We start from the raw sequence: 20,537 nt of genomic DNA, 5'->3' as shown, positions 1-20,537 counted from the left end.
TAATGATTTTTGACAGTATGGCTGCAATCGCAGAAACACATAATCATCAACCGTAAAAGTTACTTCATGGTAATATGCATCTACTTGTTGTTTCATTCTAGTTTAAGCCTTTAAAAGCTGTTCTTTAAGAAGCTTTGGCATGGGATCACATTAAATGAGTTGAGCATTAAGGCCAGCAATCCTAGTTTCACCATGATTAAAAAGAGAAATTGCAAAAGGGTTATGGCCATATACCAATCTGAAGGGTGTGGTGCCAGATGAAGAATAGAACCTAGTATTGAAAGAAAATTTAGCCCATGGTAGGTAGGTACTACAGGTATGCAGTTGTTGCTAAGCAAAGCATCGTAAATAGGTCTCCAAGCACTAATCGATCACCTCTGTTTGACCATTCATTTATGGGTCGTAAGAGGTGCTCATGCGCAATGTGGTTGAGTTGGAAGAGCTCCTACAAAAAAAGCATTGAGAAAGTAGAACATCGTAGTTAGAAACTATGAATCTTAGGATGCCATGAAGTCGCAAAATTCCCTTTAAAAAAAAAACAATATATTTTTATGTATAAGGGTGACCCATTATAATGAAAGGAAATTCACTAGAGCTGATTAAGTTGAGTGGTAAAACTATAAAAATGTTTTTAAATAAAATTTTAAGTTAAATTAAATCTTTTAATTTTGTTTTTAGTGAATTATAAAAGGAGTGTAACGTTTTAATAACAACGTGACAAGCACAATTTAAATTTAAGCCATATTTAGATAGTTAAACATCTTAACCATCAGCTGACATACAGTACACATATGAGAGTGATGAGTGTGAACATTGATTAGCATTCATGTTTTCAATTTTTTACTTGTTTGTGTATTGGAGAGAATAGGTGGGCCGTCTGTTTAAGTCTTTACTGTTTAGCTTGAGGGGAAAACAGTGCGCAGGATAAGGGAATCTGCTTTGGGCGTAGGATAAGCCTGTAGATAGAATAGAATTCAATAAGCAACAGTTAAAACAAGAACAAAAATAAATAATAATAATAATAATAATAATAATAATAATAATAATAATAATAATATTAGTAAAAAATTCTACATATTTATTTTTCTTAAAAGGAAAAAAAAGAGAGGAGAAAAAAAAAAGTCGCCGTTGATGATCGATGTCGAAAATGAAGCATCTCTTAAGAAAACTCCACATCGGCGGTGGTTTAAATGAGCACCAACGATTGGCGGAGGCGCGGCCCGTGATCAGCCCTAGTCCGAGCCCGACTCCGGACTCGAACTCGATGAACGTGACGGGACCGGCAACGGTGACTTCTTCTTCATCGTCTTCGGTTACTTCAAGTACAACGGGGAGAATCGGGGCAGTTGAATCGGTCGGGGCAGATCGGACGGCTGGAGATGCGGTGGATTTTAATTTATTGGAAGAAGAGTTTCAGATGCAATTGGCTTTGGCCATCAGTGCCTCCGATCCAGAGACGGCTCAGATCGACGCCGCTAAAAGGATTAGCCTCGCCGGCACCGACAACAACGCGTTCGTTGAGTTGCTTTCGCTCCGTTATTGGGTAATATATTCTTCCGTAGTTCAATTTTTTAATATTTTCTTTTATATAATTAGGTTTTTGAAATCGCATTTTCTGTTCGAATCGGTTTTAGTAGCCAATTCCCCCCCCCTAATTTGGATATGAAGTCATTCTATACGTACCTTCATCTTCTTTTTCTGGGGTGTCTTTTACTGATAATTCTGATTGCATTTCATGTTTCCTCGCTATAATTACTAGTATATGTATTTATTTTCGTTTGTATTGTAAGTGAGGATTTTCAACTGCGGATCTCATTTCCCGTAGTAATCTTGGGAGTTCTTTGCTTTTACGCCATTCTTATTAGTCATGAAGTGATTGGGATAATAATTCACTTGTTGAATCTTTCTTCTATTGTTTTATTACAGATGTTTTGATTTGCATGTTAAGCTCGATTAGTCTTGCTACCTCTATCAATTTAAGTTTTGCTATCATTCATTTTCTTTGATAGTATCTCATTGTTTATATATGTAAATTTTACTGCTTGCCTCTTGCCGCTTGCTACCAATGAATTGTGTTTCTATTATATGAAAATTTATTTTATTATCCAGGTATGGCGGTTTTGCTTGTTTTTTATCTCTGTTATATAATGCCAAGTCCTTTTTTAACCATAGCTAGTTGGTAAACCTTGTTCTTTTGTTTTTTTTTTAATGCCATAACCTTTACATGCATGCTTCTTTGTCATAAACATAATATATATGTTGTTTTATTATTACTGTTGCCTTTCCTGTAATTACGAGTTGATTCATTATTGGTTCAATTCCTATGGTGTTATATTTTATTCAATATGGATATGAATACTAATTGATGTTAGTTTTCAATATAGATTTTTTTTATTATTAATTAAAATGAATCCTTTTTTCATCCTTTGGTTTTCAGTACAGGCTGAAAGGTTCCTGTTCATGTCTAGACAAGTTCTAGAGCCCATAAGTTGATATATTTGTTTATTTTTCTCTTGGGGAAAAGAAAACTAATTTCTATGTTGTGTTATTTGCAGAATTATAATGTTGTAAATTATGATGAAAAAATTGTGGATGGATTTTATGATGTATATGGCATTGCCTCAACTCTGGGTGCCCAAGGGAAGATGCCATCTTTGGTTGATCTTCAAGCAGTATCAGTGTTAGATAATGTTGATTATGAAGTAATTTTGGTTAATAGGTTGCTTGATCCCGAACTGCAAGCACTTGAGAAAAGAGTGTACAACATATACGTGCAGTCCCAGGCCTTCGGCAGTGGCCCAGTTTTAAGTGGCATGATTCAGCAAATCGCTGAAATAGTTGTTAATAGAATGGGTGGTCCTGTTGCTGATGCTGAAGAGATGTTGAGAATATGGAACTCGAGAAGTTATGAGTTACAGAGTTCTCTTAACACTATCATTCTTCCACTTGGACAGCTTGATGTTGGACTTTCTCGTCACAGAGCCCTGCTTTTTAAGGTTGTAAAAACCCTTGCTCATCTTATTCCCATAAGTCAAACTAACTCATGTAACATATGTTCCTTTTAACTTCACTAATGTCTACAACACCCTTTTTCATTTTCATTTGATGGCTTTTGTTTAGCTTTTTTTCCTGCTAGGTCATTTATCCTGCCAGTTTTATCTAATTTTAACCTGCATTAAGGATACATGTAGACCTTTTATATGGAAATTGTTTCATGCCTCTGGTTCCAGGTTCTAGCTGATAGAATTAATCTCCCGTGTATGCTGGTAAAAGGGAGCTATTACACTGGTACTGATGATGGAGCTGTCAACTTGGTTAGAATCAACAATGGAAGGTAGTCTCCTCCAGCTATAATCTACAATTTTTTTATCTTTGATTTTGGTAATTATGCTGTGTGTTCTACAATATTTGCATATTAGGGTCTTTTTACTTGAGTTAGTCTCTCAATATTGTAGACCAGTTAAAATTTTCTGTTCAGCCTTGTTCTTTAGTTGGTTTAAAATTTTTACTTCATGCTAAATGCACATAAGTTTTGAGTTTGTGTTTTTTTTTTTTTTCAGTTTCAGCCTGTCTTCTTCTTTAGCCTTTATGCAGTATGCTGTATAGTCAAAGAGAAAGTTCAATTTCTGTACTGTTATGGGCTGATGTGTTTAATTATCTATAAAATGCAGTGAATATATTATTGATCTGATGGGTGCTCCTGGGACTCTAATTCCAGCTGAAGTACCAAGCTGTCACCTCCTAACTTCTGCACTGGATGTAAGGGGCTTTGCTGATCGTACTGAAGCTTCCCAGAGTTCATGTTTTCAGCTTGACAAAGGAATTGGAAATGTGGCAGTTTCATCTGCTCCAGATACGAGCCCTAAAGTTGGTGCCCTGAGGTCAACAGAATCTGTCAGCAGTCTGGCAAATGAAGAGGAGAGGAGCCATGCTGAAAGAGCTGTCTTTAAGAGATTTGAACAGGAGTTTGGGAAGCTTCTTCCCTTGACACCTAAATCCAATGAAATCTTTCCTGGCATTCATGAAAAACCATCATCAGCGCAAAAGAGAAAGGTTAAAAATGTTTCTAAGTATGTTATCAGTGCAGCAAAGGACCCAGAATTTGCTCAGAAATTACATGCTGTTTTGATGGAAAGTGGTGTATCACCTCCTCCAGATTTGTTCATGGATATTAATTCACAGGATCTTGCTGAACAAAGTAGGTCTGAACAAGCAGTGAAAGAGACAAATGTAGATGCTGCTGTTAGTTGCCATTCAAATGAGTTGCCAATCAATGAGCTGTGTCTTGTATCCTCTGGCGTGCAGACTTCAGAAAACACTAATTCCAAGCTTAGGCAAAAGCAGCTGGCTAAATACCAGAGAGAGGTTGGAATTAATGCCATAAAAGTTAAAGTTGCATCTTCCTCTGATGTTACACGTGAGGAATTTCTCGTTGGTAATACAACTAATGAGTGGACACAAGTTCGAGAGACTTCCTTTTCCTCTGCTAATGACTTTTGCCAAATACAGCCAGAAAATGTCTTGGCGACAGATGAGAAATTAATACAAAGGACTTCTGATACAGATTTCTATAAAGAATCTGCACTGGAATTGATTGAATCCACAGGTTGTGATCTGCATTTGATTAGTAAGGCTCACAGTGAGAAGATATATCCTATGCTAAGGGAGGTTTCAGAATGGGAAATTCCATGGGAGGATCTTCAAATTGGTGAACGCATTGGTATTGGTAAGTTCCATAATAAAACAATCAAACTTGTTCATTGTTATATATGTCTGGCTCTGCTTTCCCTTTCTTTTAAAGTTTTGGATATCTCCTGCTTACTGGACTTGATAACTGCAATTGATGTTTGTCAAATAGGTTAAACCTACTTTTTGGTGCAATGATTTAAGAATTGGAACTAGCTTAGTTGATTGAATTGCTTTTTTATAATCATATTTTGCTGGATGTACACTTGTTACTTGCTTGAATATGACTTGAGTGTTCCTTACCAGTGCACACTTTCTTAATATATGAACTCTTGTTTTGCAGGATCATATGGTGAGGTCTATCGAGCAGATTGGAATGGCACAGTGAGTTACATTTGCTATTACTTTTATTCCGTGGAACTTTTAGGACTAGTATACTGCTATTTGATATGATGACACAATAATGTTGCTTCATGACAAAATTTCCAAAAATTGTTATTCTCTAAGCAGTGACATTGACATTGTATATGCAAATTCCCTATTAGGAAAATCAAGTAGGTCGATCTGATTGAACAATTGTGGTAATATCTGATTCAATGTCATACTGCTGTATTAAGTTAGTGCATTAGCCTTAATTTATATTAAATAGTTCTTCTATTGATTGATAACAATATATGGCTTGAGGCTTGTTCCAGAAGTCTTTTCAGTGACTTCTGTGGTATTTTCATTTCAGTGTTTGTCTTATTGTCTTTGTTGGCACTTCAGGAGGTTGCTGTGAAGAAGTTTCTAGATCAAGACTTCTCTGGTGATGCATTGGTTCAATTTAAATGTGAAGTAAGCCCCCTAAAAATAGCTTCCTGTAGTATGTTGCTTGTTTATTTCCTCATGCTTGTGAGCTCAACTTTGCTGTAGAATTGAATGAATTTATATTGAGAATGTGGCCATCTCTGAGTGATGAACCTGTGCAGGTTGAAATCATGTTAAGGTTGAGACATCCAAATGTTGTTCTTTTCATGGGAGCTGTTACTCACTCCCCGCATTTCTCTATACTCACAGAGTTTCTCCCCAGGTTGATTTTCTCTATACAATCCAAATTGTTCTCATATCTCTTCTATAGTATTCAATGCTTTCATAAGTTAAATTTGTTTGTATGTTCTTTTCATTTGTTACAAGTATTAGTGGCATTTTAAACTTCATGATGATTTCCCTCTGGTTTTAGAGGATGAAAAAGGAAAATAGTGTTAGCTCTTAAACTCTGTCTTCATAGTAGTGTTGTGTGGATATTTTGTAACTGATGTTATTCTTGTAGATATTAGGTATTGGAGCTCTGTCTTCATGGTTTTAAAGGATGAAAAAGGAAAATAATGTTAGCTCTTGAACTCTGTCTTACATTCTTCTTACTCCTCCCTCTTTCTTATGTAGGGGAAGTTTGTATAAGCTACTGCATAGACCCAATCAACAACTTGATGAGAAGAGACGAATGCGAATGGCTCTTGATGTGGTAGGAGTCACAAGTGAATAAATTATTTATTTTTATTTTGCTTCATACCTTGTACCAAAGTCTCCCCATCTCCCTTTCACTCTTCTTGCCTGATTTTTTCTATTTAACTGAAACTTTCTATTGTTTGCAGGCTAAAGGAATGAATTATCTGCACACAAGCCATCCTACTATAGTGCATCGAGATTTGAAAACACCAAATCTCCTTGTTGATAAGAACTGGGTTGTAAAGGTTCTTATCTTGAATCTACTTGCTGGCCAAAACTCTTTCTTGATTTTGCTCATAGTTCTATAAACTATTTTTCTGATTACTTTAGGTTAAAATATACTCCAAGTCCCTATACTCTTTATATATTTGGAATTTAATCCCCTTGTATTTCAAGGAAATTAGTTCCGCTACTTTTCAGATTTAAAAATGCAAAGTGCAACATTGTTAAATTCTTCTGTTAAAATCAAGTTTATTATGACATCTTTTTTTTGTTACATGGCTACCAAGTGAGTTTTTTTTTTTTTTTAAATGTTACGCCAGTGAATTTAACATGAGAATTTTAATGGTGTTAACTATTAGACCTGAATTTTGAAATCTGAAAAGTAGAGGATTAAATTCTTGAAAATGAAAGTAGAGGTATTAAACTCCAAATGCATGAAGAGTTCAGTGACTTGGAAGATATTTTAACCATTGCTTATTTTCTGCTGAAAGATGTCTTTAATTTCTTGCTTACATGTTTGCTTCTCTCTATTCAGGTCTGTGATTTTGGGTTGTCACGCATGAAGCATCACACATTCCTCTCTTCTAAGTCTACTGCTGGAACGGTATTACCAAAAGATAATCCTTGGTGTTGACTTTGAGTTTTCTCTTCCGTATATAGCCAAATCTATCATCTTTTTATGAATTATTTGATGTTGTACTGCAGCCTGAATGGATGGCACCAGAAGTTCTAAGGAATGAACCAGCCAATGAGAAGTAAGTGACTTGAACCGCATGCATATTTTACTGACATTTCTATTCTGTTTCTTACATGGATAGATTGGTTTGGTTGCAGATGTGATGTTTACAGTTTCGGTGTGATATTATGGGAGTTGGTTACGCTATGTATTCCTTGGAAAGGTTTGAATCCAATGCAAGTTGTTGGGGCTGTTGGATTCCAGAATAGGCGTCTAGAAATTCCTGAAGATGTCGATCCAACAGTTGCGCAGATTATACGTGAATGCTGGCAAACGTGAGTTCTAGACTTAATTTTTGTGCATTTGTCTGTGCGTTGAGAATGATCATATAATCCCTTTTGCACTAATTCAATCTAATCTGAATGTTCAATTGGTGTCTCGTTTCTTAGGTGGCCACTCATAAACAATCTGAAACAAACCCACCTGGTTATCTTTACCTTGCATTAAAATAAAATCGTGATCATAATCAGGTCAAAATAATTAGAATGATCCTTTTTATGGTTAGTCATTGCTCATGACTCGGTTTGTGTTTCCCATGGGTAATAGTGACAATAATTTGAATGATCTCATGTTTCTTTTGAACTGCCTGTAATGTTGATTGCTGTGGAACTCGCATTAAACTTGTTATTTTCATTGCAGGGAGCCACATCTGCGACCATCATTTGCACAGCTTATGTCCCAACTGCGACGTCTTCAACGGCTGTATATTGAAAGGCCAAACTCGAAAAAACAAATTATAGATGATTCCGTTCAAAGTCTTTGATTTAATAAGAGCCTGATTAGCTGTTCTCCTGGCTCAAAGAACCAGGCGGCCGGAAAGGTTTACCTCTAAATGTGCAAAGAAAGTTAAAAAAGGAGTTAGGATCGGGCAAGTGTCGGCTCATTCGAAGCGGGGGATCGGCACTTCCCATCCGAGTGGATTGATTCCTCTGTTAAGCAGCTGCATAAGAGCAGTGGAGGATACCACTTAAAAAATTGTCTAGTATTATGAATAGGTTAGCATTTGTCAACTGTAAGAAAGTTCGGGGAAAAAAAACAGAAGTGAACAGAAAACAAAAAGAACAAAAAAAAAAAGGAAAAAAGAAAAGGAAAATAATTACTTGTGGAGGTCTTTGTTTTTGGGTAGGAAATCCCAATCTCTTGAATTGTAAACATGTGAGCTCTACTGCACATTGTGGGAAAAAAAAAGAATTATTTGAAATTTATATGCTCCTTTATTCCATTTGTCCTTTTATAACACACACCCAAGTAATATAAATTTCGTTTTGCTCAAAGGTTTGGTCAGAATTTTGATGTACTTTGTTTCGGTCAATATGAAAAATCGTTTATAGAGTTCTTCGTATGGTTTTTCCATATGAATTTTGAGTACAAGAAGTACAAATTCAAATTTTTATATGCTCTTCTTTGTTCATAATTTATATGAAAAATCAATATAAAGATTGCTTTAAACAATTTTTCTTCTTTTGAGACATTTTGACGAATGCCCAATTTTTAATAATTTTTAAATGATTTTATAATGCTTTTATTGAAGCCAATGTTGTAAAGTGGTTGTCGAAGTATCAACGGTAGTGGTAGTGGCTACAACTAACACTGCGACATACTTTGTTACTTGTCATATTTGAAATTGATAATTTTTTAAACAAAATCTTTGGTGCTGTGAATGATGCTGATATTGTGGAATTGTAGAAGTATGGAAGTCCATGCTTCTATGAAAATCAGTTCATTTAAAATAACTTATCTTAAAAATTGAATTGGATCGGATTGAATCCCTTGGATTGTGAAGACTATATTGAAATAGCATTGAAGACATATCTTCAATAATCTACTTTACATTGGTCTTTATTGTTATATTGTATCTTGCTATTTTAGCTACTATTTAATAGGGGAATTGATTGTAATTGACATTTAGTATGTTAACAAGCCTCAAAACTATTATATATTTGAGAGACTTGTATAGGTTTTGTATTGAGTATCGAAAGTACTTATCTGTTCATAGTGAAACATATATTTGAGTGCAATCGAGAGAGTAAACAAGTTCTGTTTACTGTCTAAGTTCTCGGGGGGATAATAGATAACTTAGAGGTAAATAATCTAGACCTTTAGGTATAAAAGTGAGATGTTATACCAGGGTGCGATAAGACTTAAATCTTATTGTATTGAGATCAAAGATAGTGAATTCATTTACTAAGTTAAGCTCTGCAATTGAACTGCATAAACAACTTGATGTGTTCTTTTTTCTTTATTCTTACTATATTGACACCTTTAGTGATAATTGCAGTCATCACTTTTATTCAAGCACTCTAATTTTTAAGCAACTATATATCATCTGTCTTAAAATGTATTAATAATTATTATTATTTAAATATTTTTTAGTGTGTGTTAGTTGTTGAATGTTCTTGAATTAACATTCAATCTAGTTGTTTTAAGCCTAACACGATGGCTACACCATTGGTAGGCTGAACTTTAGGGTCTTTACCATAATCTTCTTATGGCCAAACAATCACAAACTTAACAATGGAGCTTCATGCCTGCTCAATTATCATTCATATTTCTAACGCCATTGTTGTCGAATGAGATGCAGATAAAAATTTTACGTTAATTTATGAATTGTTGATTATGACAAAGAAAAAAAATCATTTATCTAACTCATATATAAAAGTGCATGCACCTGAGGATCATTAATAAGTCATGCAATCCTAAAAAGATTTGCTTTAGAAAAAAATTGCAGCCAAGTGTATTATTCTTAGGGTTAGGTTACATGTATTTGTCCCTCTACAATGACTTTCACCATGAAATTCATCTCCATCCTTCCATCCCATGTGACCAAACCTTATGCTTTTTCTTGTGAAATCAACTACTAATATACGTTAAAGTGGTCTCTTTTTTTTTTTTTTTCTTAGGAAGAAAAACTTATGATGGAGTTGAATTTTAAGTAAATAATTTAGTTTAATTGAGTCACGTTAAAATACACATGTATATTTGTAACATTTTTCTAAAAAATAAAAATAAAGCGAAAAGAGTAACACCAATCCACCTAATTAATTTGAATATGTGGAGTTTTAGTATTATTTGATTTTATAAATATGAAAAACGTGCTTGTCAAATTTTTAGTAAAACTTTGTGATAATTTTTAAATTATTTATAAATTTTAAATTAAAGAGGTAAACTATATAAATGGTTACTCGAGTAATAATAAACACTAAACTAGATCACTTGACTTTATAAGATTTATTAAATGATGACTTAAGTTATCAGTTTTACTTTTTTTTTTTAAGTTCATTTTGTTAAATCAATAAAATCATGGTGATATGGCTATCAAGTATATGGAAAAATTATTTTATGGATCATTTCCACTACATAATCTATGGTCATTTTTAATTATTTAATGATATTTAATAATTTTTCTATGTCATTAGCACATAATTTTGGTAAATTTTTACCGAATCTTAAACTCGTTCAGTTCGTGTTTAAGATTCAAGGTAAAAAAAAATTATTAAAATTATGTGTCAATAACATGAAAAAACTGTTAAAACATTATTAAATAATTAGAAAAATATAATGGAGAATATGACAGGAAGGTACATCAAATATATGACATGAAATTTTAAGAATAAAATAAAATTAGGGATAATTTTCACATCATTTATTGAAAATAAAATAAAATCCTAAATTCACCGTTTTGGTCCTTTAAAAATTGAAGCCCGCCCCCAATTTCATCTTCTTCCGTCGTAGAGAAAACTAGCGAGGCAATGAAGAAAAAGAACAGGAAAAAGAATAGTGTTGCCTGAGGTTAAGCCTGAAAATCCTATGTACATAATGGGTAAGATTTAGAATGGATGATAGATAAAGTGTGCTGTTTAGGTTTCAAATTTGAATACGAAACAGAGATGTTAAAGCATTTAATGCAGCCTGAATTAATGAGATTCCCACTCTTCAAATCTCAAATCACCAACTTCAGTAAAACCCACGCCATTGATACATGGTTTCCACGTTAAAGTTACACCATTGGAGATAATTAATTATTCTTGGTTTGGATGGCGGATTTGTAAAAGAAAAGAGAAAGAGAGATTACTTTCTTGGAAGAAGATGAAGCTGGGAGCGGACTTCATTTTTGTAGCTTCCAAACTGTGAGTTTTTGTTTTAATGGTCTTTTATTTAATTTATCCTTAACAGTCATGTCCTCCTGTTGTTAATGATTTAACGGAAATGGATTAAAAAAATAAAATTAATAATTTGAGTGATCATTTTATAATTTTTAAAATTGAATCATCATTTATATAATTTATCTTTAAATAAAAAATAAGATATTATGCTGTTTTTAAATTGTTACGACATCAATAGTGCTAACTAAATAATACTCAATTGATTTTTCTTAAATAAATATTTTTTAATATAAAATCAAGGGTTAATGCATTATTTGGGATCTAAACTTGTTAATTATTCTCACATTAGAGTCTAAACTTTTTTTGATCTAAGTTAGTTTGAAACTTTTTTTAGTCCAAGTTAGTCCATGATATTTCTTTAAAAAAAGTTGGGCCAAAAAAATTCAAGCCCTAATGTGAAAATAATTGTTAAGTTCAAGGACTAACTTGGATAAAAAAAAAGTTTAGGCCATAATATGGGAACAATTGCTTAGTTCATATCTCAATATAAGAACAATTACTTAATTTAGGGATTAATTTAGACAATAAAATTTTAAACTTCAATATGAGTTCATAACCTAAATAATACATTAATCCTGAAACCAAAGAGGATTTAGATAAATCCAATACAAAATTATTTAAAAAAAACACATGCTTATCTTTTACTTCTAAATATTTTAATTAAAGTTGTAAATTTTATAAATAAAATAAAATAATAAATAAAATCATATGCATCCTACTATATTCCCATGTCCAAAAATTACAAAATTGCAATCACCCAAAATAAAAGATTTGAGACAAAAATGAAAAAAGAGAGATGGGCATATGGTTCTTGATTTTATGGAGAAAGGGTGGTCTAAATTTCAAAAGTCAAAACCACAAATAATTAGGTTGGCTAAACTAAAGGCTAAATGTGAATCTACTTCTTTTATATATATAAAGTTAATGCTTTAGTAAATAATTAGAATTTAATATTTATATTTAATTATAAATAAGGGATAGTTGTACTATTTATAGAAAATTTTGATATTTTAGATTTAAGTTTAATCATTTTTTTAGATTTATTTTGAGTTGAATTGTTTTATAGAAAGTTATAAAATTATAAAAATATTATTATAATAAAATTTTTAATTAACTCGTGATTCTAAGTCAGTTAAATATTTAATAATATAAATATAGATATTCTTTCCCCAATAAACAATATTTATGATTTTTAATTGTAATAATTATTAATTATTTATGTACTAATTGAATTAGCTTCGAGCAGTTTTATGATATCATAAATAATTATTTAAATTAGGTATAATCTGAAATATAAACTTTTAAATTTAATTTAAATTAACTTTTTTAAAATAGGTTATTTTTAATATTAAATATATATTATTAATTTTTTACATAAACAAATTAATATATTTTATTATGTTTATATTATAATATAATATATTTTATTTTAAATAATATATAAAAGAAAGAAATATATATATATAGGAGCGGATTATATGAACAGTAACACCACATCATCTGTATTCCTTTCCAATAGTTTTATGCCACATCAATACTCTTATCCTAAATTTTAAGATTTTATCCTGAAAAAAAAATCAAATCCAAATTAAAATACTGAAATTCAGGATAAAATCCTGAAATTCAAGATAAGAATACTGATGTGACATAAAATTATTGAAAAGAGATACAGATGATGTGACGTCACTGTTTCATATAATTCTTTCTCTCTCTCTCTATATATATATATAAACTTCAAAATTGGATAGCATTGTCAGCATTGTTTCAAGCAGTGAATATTTAAATGCAATTCTAATCCACATTTTAAATGTAATTAAATATTTTACCTAAACAGAATTTTTAGAAATAATGTTTTTATCCAAACCTTTTAATATTGAATCAATCTTCAAACTTAAATGAATAACTCAACCCTTAAACTCAAACACTCTTCGATGATTAATTAAAATTGATATATAAATAATTATTTAATAAATTGGAAAAGAAAAATTTAACTCAAAAACTAGGTTAAGAAATCGTCATACATCCTTAATTGATATTAAAAAAAAATAACACACGATCGATCAACTTATGGAATTTAAAATCTTTTACTAGATAATAATCTTATATATTAAATACAAGGCTTAAGGGTAAAAAAAACATTTATTAAAAATTTAAAATCAATTAAACATCTTTTTTAAAAAATACAACAAATTGAGTTCTCAATTACTTAAAAACTCAATTGATCCCTTCTTTAATGGAAATCTTCGTTGATTAGTTTGATCGTTAACAATCCTGAAATGGTAGACAAAAGGCATGAGAAGTTGACAAGTGGATAAGTATCTTGATGTGGCATGCCGTATTAGTGAAATCTTTTTTAAAAGTTTAAAATTAATAAAAATATTAATCTATAATGAATTTAGAAAGATAAACATCTATATTTATTTGAATCTGAACACTCATTTATTCAAATTTATTTTAGATGCACACGAACGTATAAAAATTACAAATATATCTATTTTATCGTGATTGAGATATGATAAATATTAAGTGTTGGCGTCAATTATAATTTTTAACTACAACACCAGTTGTAATTTAAGGAAATGTTGGCGAAATATTATATAAAATTTTTATTTGTTAGTTTGTTTGATCAACTTATTTTGATTATTTAATCACATATTTTTAAAAAATTTAATAACAAATCATGATATTATAACGGGAGAAGAGATTGGATGAATCAAGAAAATTTTCAAAGATTTACTTACTTTATTTAAAGATATATTGATTTTGAAGAACTGAAGAAGAGCTCTTTTCTTATATTGTATAATAAGTGAGGTAATTGAGGTAACATTTATATAGTCGAATGATAAGAAGGCTTGGAATGTCTTTTTAATCGGGTCGGGAATCACTTACTGAAGAAATTAATAGAGCTTGAACCACTTGAACAACAAATGAGGACAAAACAACCAATTACGACTTAAAGAATCATTGAACTGTATTTTTGCTCACGAGGCTTGGACCAATCTCGAAACAATAGATGAAGGTACCATTTCTGTGAGACAGTCAAACCTCCAAATGTTAACATCAAGAATTAAAAATATGGGAATGTCAAAAGAAGAATCAATTTTTTTTTTATTTTTTTTTTGTGCTAAATTTTGTATATTATCTAATCAAGCTTTTGCTCTTGACGAGGAGTACTTGAATTTCAAGATAATTCTAAAAGTTTTGTGATATTTTTATCAATGTTTTATAGTTAAGGTGACTTTAATAGAAGAGGCCAAAAATATTGATACGACGAGGATTGATGAGCATATAGGATCCCTATAACCTTTGAGATGAATCTTGATGAATCTAAAAGGAGTACGATTAAGATAGAACATAACATTATAAGTTATTTCTTTAATTGTAACTGAAGAGAAAAACTTTTATTTATGATTTATTAAAATAGTTGGTCTTTCTTACAATAAATTTAAATAAAGTCATTCGAGCGTATAATGATGTTTGCCAATTTGCAACCATGATTAGAAGCAAAGATGTTATGGTAGAAGTTCAATAGTTACCAATGCAAAGATTATGGACGTTATGCGGTTGAATGTGCCAACCTTATCAAAAGGTTAAAGTCTTCAATAGTTATTTTGAGTAGTTCTGAAAGTGGAGATGTTGACGAAAAAGATAATATTAACAATCATGTTACTTTTATTTTTTAATTACTTACAAAAGTTACAATTGACTCTAAAACTGGTGGTGACAATAATGTAAAATCAATAAACAAATGGAGTTTAGTATGAAAAGTTAATGAAAATTACCTGGTGAAAATTTTTCTCTTAAATAAAAAAACCACAATCTTTTGAAGATTTTCAAAGAAAAAGGCTCCCTACTAGCAGAAAAAGAAGCTAATTTTGGTGATGCTCTAAAAGAGCTTGCAACAACCTAATCTATCTTGAAAAACATGGGATCGAGGAGCAAGAAATCAGATGAGATCCTTAATGTTGGTAGACATGAATCAGGACATGAAGGCCAAGGGTAAGTTGATACTTGTAAGAAAAGTGTTGTTCCTACCATGTTTGATAAATGTAAAAAGAAAAATGCTTAGTGAAGCCAGAGATTTCCAAGGAAAGAGCATGAGTTTACTTTAGTAAGAAGATTCAAAGACTTAAAAGGTAGATTTGTGTGTAATCGGATCTCAAGAAAAGATATTCAGTTGTTTCTCTGGTAACAACTCAACTTATAACTATAAAAAGATGTAAACACGACAGGAACAATTGTGGAATAAAAAGAAAAAGGTTATTTATTATTATTGTGGTATTGTTGCCATATCAAACCACATTATTATAAGATGTTGAATAAATTGAGATAGGAAATTGTTACAGCACAAGTTACAACTCAATCAAGAATAGCCAGGAGATACAACTAAAAACATACGTGGGTGATAAAAAAAAATTTTGATTAATGCTCAAATCAAAATGAAGTTGCAATTGATGAAACAATTACTGGAAATATTTTAAACATCATGAATAGAGGTGCTCATGGGCCAGATTCGGGTCGGGCCTAAATATGATATTAACATACTTTATGCTTGCCCAAGCCCAACCCGATCTAAAATATAGGCCTAAAATTTTGCCTAAGTCCACCCATATTTGCAAAAAACCAACCCAAATCCTTTTTAGGTCCACCCATATTATTTTTTAAAATTTTTTATATTATTTTAAGTTAATATTAAATAATTTTTTATTTTTTATTTATTGAAATTTTTTATATAGTTATCTTAACATTATTTTAATATTTATATTACAGTATTATTACATATTTAGTATATGTATATTTTTTAATGTGTTATAAATTACATAATATAAAATATTATAAACTTAAAAATAGGTCAAACTAGGCTGGGCTCGGGCCTTGAATGTTCAAGCCCGAGCTCGACCCATATTTTAAACAAGCCTAATTTTTTTGCCTGAATCCTTTCAAATTTCGAGCGAACCTTCGAGCCTGGACAGGTAATTCGGCACATAAACAAGTCTAGTCATGAATACTCCAAGATTTCATGAAAAAGATCCTTATTATTCCACAAATTAGAGGTCCTATTTTACAGAATTGTTAAAAATTTAGCATCCATGGCATCTTCGTTAAAAACATTTTACCGTAGAAGACTTAAATGATCATTTTGTAGTTAAAATATAAATTTATTAATAATTTAATAACATTAAATATAATTTACTCTTAATTTTGTATAGATCGCTAAAGACTCAAATGAATGCAATTTATGCTATAAACGTTATACTCTTTAATGAATGAATATATAAATAAAAAATCTTTAGAAAACAAAATGGGTAAACTATAAAATAGTTACTTTTATTTATTTCAAATTACATTCTAGTCATTTATGTTTGAAATGTTACGTTTAGTCACTTAGGTTATCATTTTGTTACGAAGTAGTCACTCTGCCGTTAAGCTCCGTTACCTCCCTAACGAAAATCTTATGTGGCTGTCCAAATAGGTTTTAAATACCAACTTAGATGTCCAACTAGGATGAGAATAATTTTTCTAGTCAAAACGGAAAAGAAAACTAAAAGAAAAATGAGACGAACGGTTATTCTTTTCCAATTCAAGGTATTAATAATTTAAAATTTTCAATTAATTAAATTTATTTAATTAAAAATTTATTCTCATCCAGTTGGACATCTAAGTTGGTATTTAAAACTCATTTGGATTGCCATGTAAGATTGCCGTTAGGGAGGTAACGGAGCTTAACCATAGAGTGACCACTTCGTAACAAAACGATAATGTAATTGACTAAAACGTAACATTTCAAACATAAATAGCTAAAATATAATCTGAGACAAATAAAAGTGATTATTTTTGTAGTTTATCCAAATAAAATTAATAAATAATTTTTTTGAAAAAAAGGTGAGGGGTGGTGAGGGTCCCACCTGGAAGTGAAAATCTGGAATGGTTCATGAACCTTGCCATTGCTTTTTCATGTCGCACTTTTCTTTCCAATTCCAAAAATTTCTCTTTAAAAAAAAAACAATTTTGATTAATTCCCAAATTGAATTTTTGTCTGAATATATACAATCAATTGTTGTGATTCTTCAATATGAACAGCACCGCCACCTCTTCCACCAGCCACCACCACTTCCAAAAACCAAATATAAAACACAAAGCTATAACCTTTCTTCTTCTAATTTACCGACCTTTTCAAAGATCTTTGCCTTGATTCATCTTTGCTGCACCCTTTTTTTTTTGTTTTCAAGCAAATTACCCTACTTTTTTGTTGCAGGTTAGTCAAAACATCTTCCATTATCAGTCTAATTTTTCTTTTTTTATTCTTTGGTTTTCTTCTTCTTCTTTTTCTTAGTTCACTATGCATTAAATATAGCTAAATTTCTTGTTTTTTATGTGTTATGGTACACGTTTCTGGGTTTTGCTTGGTTTGCCTCAAGAAATGATTCAGAGCTTGGGGGAGCTGAAATTTGATTGGTGTTTTTGTTTTTACTTGGTTGAATTGAGGAGTTTTAGGTAGAGAAAAAAAGGGTTATAAGAAGATTTGCTTTTGATGATTTCCCACTATAAAAATGGAGCATTTAGTGTTTAATTTGATTGGTTGTCTAAAGGAAAATGATCTGATATATAGGATGCATGTTTTTAGGTAAATTATCTATTTGGATTATTGCAGAGTTTGTTGTGCTAGGCTGATAGTTGTAATATGTTCTCTTTTGTGCATTTTTTATCTTTTAAAAGTAATTTGGATTATCGTTTTAAAGATAATATTGAGATGCAAATTTTGCATTCCATTGTGCCCATGCTTTGGAAATCTTTGATTTCTTTGTGAATGAATGAGGTCTTCATGCTGGTTTTTACTTCTTAGTTTCTTTCTGTGCTTCTTCCACTCATATTGTTCCTATTTCGCCACTGATACCCTTGAGCAGTTGTTAACTTTCGGCTATGGAGGAAACCCGATGTCGTAACGAGTCTTTATTTCGGGTGAAGTTTGGAATGATGTTCCCAAATAGAGTTGATGTAGATACACAATAAATGGCTAAAACGAATGTTAGTCAAGGCTATAAGGATGATGACTGGATATGAATGTAGCATTTCATTAGGCGAATCAAAAAAGTTAGGATTCTCGAACGTGCTAGTATATACAAGGTAATGGAGTTGCATTATTATGTAGATCATGTTGGATCTTGATGGATTCTGAATTTAAGCAAAGGTTCAACGTGCTTGGTAACATATGCACTCGTTTAGAGAATTAAGTAGTTATTGGCATGATTAATCCACTTTGGAGTTTGGACTTATTCGTTAATTAATCGAAGTATTAGGACTGCACTACCTTGAGAATGACATTTCTAATGCTGGATATTAAATGGCTTGGGTTTTTGCCTAATTTTGAAAGGCGATGAATACAACCGGCAATAACGGAATTCTTGTATGATAGTGAATTTTGATGAATCTTTTGGTTTATGTTGACATTTGGAACTTTTGCATTCTTACTACAATATTTTGCTTTTTCTTGTATGCCATTTACCTATTGATATCGAATATTCCTTTTGTTTCTTTCCTAGAGTAACGGTATCATGTATTTATTGTAGAATGAGACTATCGTCTTTGTGATTGGATAATTGCATATCAAATCGAGAACAAGCCCATCATGTCTGAGGGTGTTGTTTGAAATGATGATGGTTTACAGCCTAGAATTTCAAAGAGCCGTATGCCGCGTGGAAGACCTCCTATAATGGATCTGAAAACAGCTTATGATGTCGAACTCAGTGGATCTAGAATTCAGCATGAACTATGGCCTTTAGATGAAATTGATCCGAGGAAAGCAAAGTTTCCTTGCTGTCTGGTTTGGACCCCACTCCCAGTTGTCTCATGGTTGGCACCTTTCATTGGCCATGTTGGCATTTGCCGAGAAGCTGGAGCGATTTTGGACTTTTCAGGATCATATTTTGTGAATGTTGAGGATTTTGCTTTTGGTGCTGCAGCTCGATACGTTCAACTCGATAGAGAAAAGGTATAGTTTTGTGCCGGTGCTCAGAAATTTAACCTTTTACATCTCTCTATGCATACGAAGGCAAATATCTCTTTGTTGGAACTAGTTGCTGTTTCATTAACTAGTTTTATTGTGGAACTAGTGCTGCTTTCCTCCCAACCTGGCTGGTCACAAATGCAAGCACGGGTATCAGCATGCAGAGCTTGGGACTGCACTCACATGGGATGATGCCCTGCAGTTGAGCATGCGTCACTTTGAGCACAAGAGCTACAACCTCTTCACATGCAACTCTTACTCATTTGTAGCCAATTGTCTTAACCGGCTCTGCTACGAAGGATCAATGGATTGGAACATGATAACTGTGGCAGCTCTAATACTGTTCAAGGGGCAGTGGGTCAATAGCATGTCGGTAATAAGATCATTCCTCCCTTTCACAGTGGTGCTTTGCCTTGGGTTACTACTCGTCGGATGGCCATTCTTGGTTGGACTTTTCTCGTTCTCTCTCCTACTCTTTGGGTGGTTTCTGTTGGGTACTTACTGTGTCAAAACCTTGTTGGAAAGCTAGAGTTTCTTCTTTTTTTTCATTGAAGTTGAATTTTTGTTAGTTGAAAGATGCATGCATGGTTGGTACAGGTTGGTTTGTTCTTTCAAAATCCTAGGTTGTCAATACCGTACAGACATCGGCTGAAGATTCTACCTGGAACCGGCTGATTGTCGAAAGATATAAATTTGTCCCTCCCTCATGAAACTGAATTGTAGATTTGCTTCATTAAAGGGAAATAGAACTTTCTATTACAATCCCAAGATTTCTTTATCTGGTGATAAGTTCATGAAGTAATTAGATTGCTTCATTAAACGTTAGCTACCGTGATTTACATAGCTGTATCAGCCGCCATGATTTCTTGCTTTGTTATTTCTTTCCCTTCAAGTTGTATAGATGTATGCATTCCATGCCACATACATAATGATGCATAATGATGGTTATTATCATATTAACTAAATTGTATAGATGCATGCATTACATGCCAAACACATAATTTAAATATATCTAATTAATTTTCAGTATTTTTGGGCTAAGACTTAGGTATCGCTGCATTTTTGTCTAATTTTACTCCATAATTTTCGTTATTAGTTAAACTTTTAACTGAGTTGAGGTCGTAAGTTAGTCAAATATTAATTTAATTGGAAAATGATAAAAAAATTATTCATTTTATAAAGTAAGTTACATTATTATGTGTGTGTTTTAATCTTTTCATATTTTTATAAAATCAATAAA

The 20,537-nt window shown here is 31.8% G+C and overlaps 2 protein-coding genes across 3 annotated transcripts; both read left to right on the top strand.

Moving 5' to 3' along the window:
- The first annotated feature begins 1,030 nt into the window (after positions 1–1,030).
- On the top strand, positions 1,031–8,403 carry LOC108456372 (probable serine/threonine-protein kinase SIS8). Its single transcript, XM_017754970.2, has 13 exons — positions 1,031–1,543; positions 2,556–2,996; positions 3,231–3,334; positions 3,672–4,726; positions 5,030–5,070; positions 5,452–5,520; positions 5,655–5,755; positions 6,109–6,187; positions 6,318–6,416; positions 6,929–6,997; positions 7,099–7,148; positions 7,228–7,404; positions 7,769–8,403. The coding sequence occupies exons 1-13, from the start codon at positions 1,139–1,141 to the stop codon at positions 7,890–7,892; spliced, it is 2,814 nt and encodes a 937-aa protein (XP_017610459.1). The 5' UTR covers positions 1,031–1,138; the 3' UTR covers positions 7,893–8,403.
- An 8,809-nt stretch (positions 8,404–17,212) lies between these two features.
- LOC108469078 (protein REVERSION-TO-ETHYLENE SENSITIVITY1-like) lies at positions 17,213–20,065 on the top strand. Of its 2 annotated transcripts, none has more exons than XM_053030896.1 (3): positions 17,213–17,548; positions 18,959–19,282; positions 19,404–20,065. In XM_053030896.1, exons 2-3 carry the CDS (start codon positions 18,980–18,982, stop codon positions 19,824–19,826), a joined length of 726 nt encoding a protein of 241 aa, XP_052886856.1. In that variant the 5' UTR covers positions 17,213–17,548; positions 18,959–18,979; the 3' UTR covers positions 19,827–20,065. The 2 variants fall into 2 exon arrangements, with proteins under 2 accessions (XP_052886856.1, XP_017625462.1); XM_017769973.2 differs by having other exon boundaries at positions 17,214–17,548; positions 18,861–19,282.
- The last annotated feature ends 472 nt before the right edge of the window (positions 20,066–20,537 follow it).

Source organism: Gossypium arboreum, chromosome 7 (assembly GCF_025698485.1).
Source record: "Gossypium arboreum isolate Shixiya-1 chromosome 7, ASM2569848v2, whole genome shotgun sequence".
In the NCBI taxonomy this organism is placed as follows: Eukaryota; Viridiplantae; Streptophyta; class Magnoliopsida; order Malvales; family Malvaceae; genus Gossypium; species Gossypium arboreum.
This window is presented reverse-complemented; position numbering and strand designations above follow the sequence as displayed.

Coding starts and splice junctions, on each gene's coding strand:
- LOC108469078 (XM_053030896.1), top strand. CDS start 18,980: ATGCCGCGTGGAAGACCTCCTATAATGGATCTGAAAACAGCTTATGAT. Junction 19,283..19,403: donor TTCAACTCGATAGAGAAAAG/GTATAGTTTTGT, acceptor TTGTGGAACTAG/TGCTGCTTTCCTCCCAACCT.
- LOC108456372 (XM_017754970.2), top strand. CDS start 1,139: ATGTCGAAAATGAAGCATCTCTTAAGAAAACTCCACATCGGCGGTGGT. Junction 1,544..2,555: donor TGCTTTCGCTCCGTTATTGG/GTAATATATTCT, acceptor TGTTATTTGCAG/AATTATAATGTTGTAAATTA. Junction 7,405..7,768: donor ATACGTGAATGCTGGCAAAC/GTGAGTTCTAGA, acceptor TTTTCATTGCAG/GGAGCCACATCTGCGACCAT.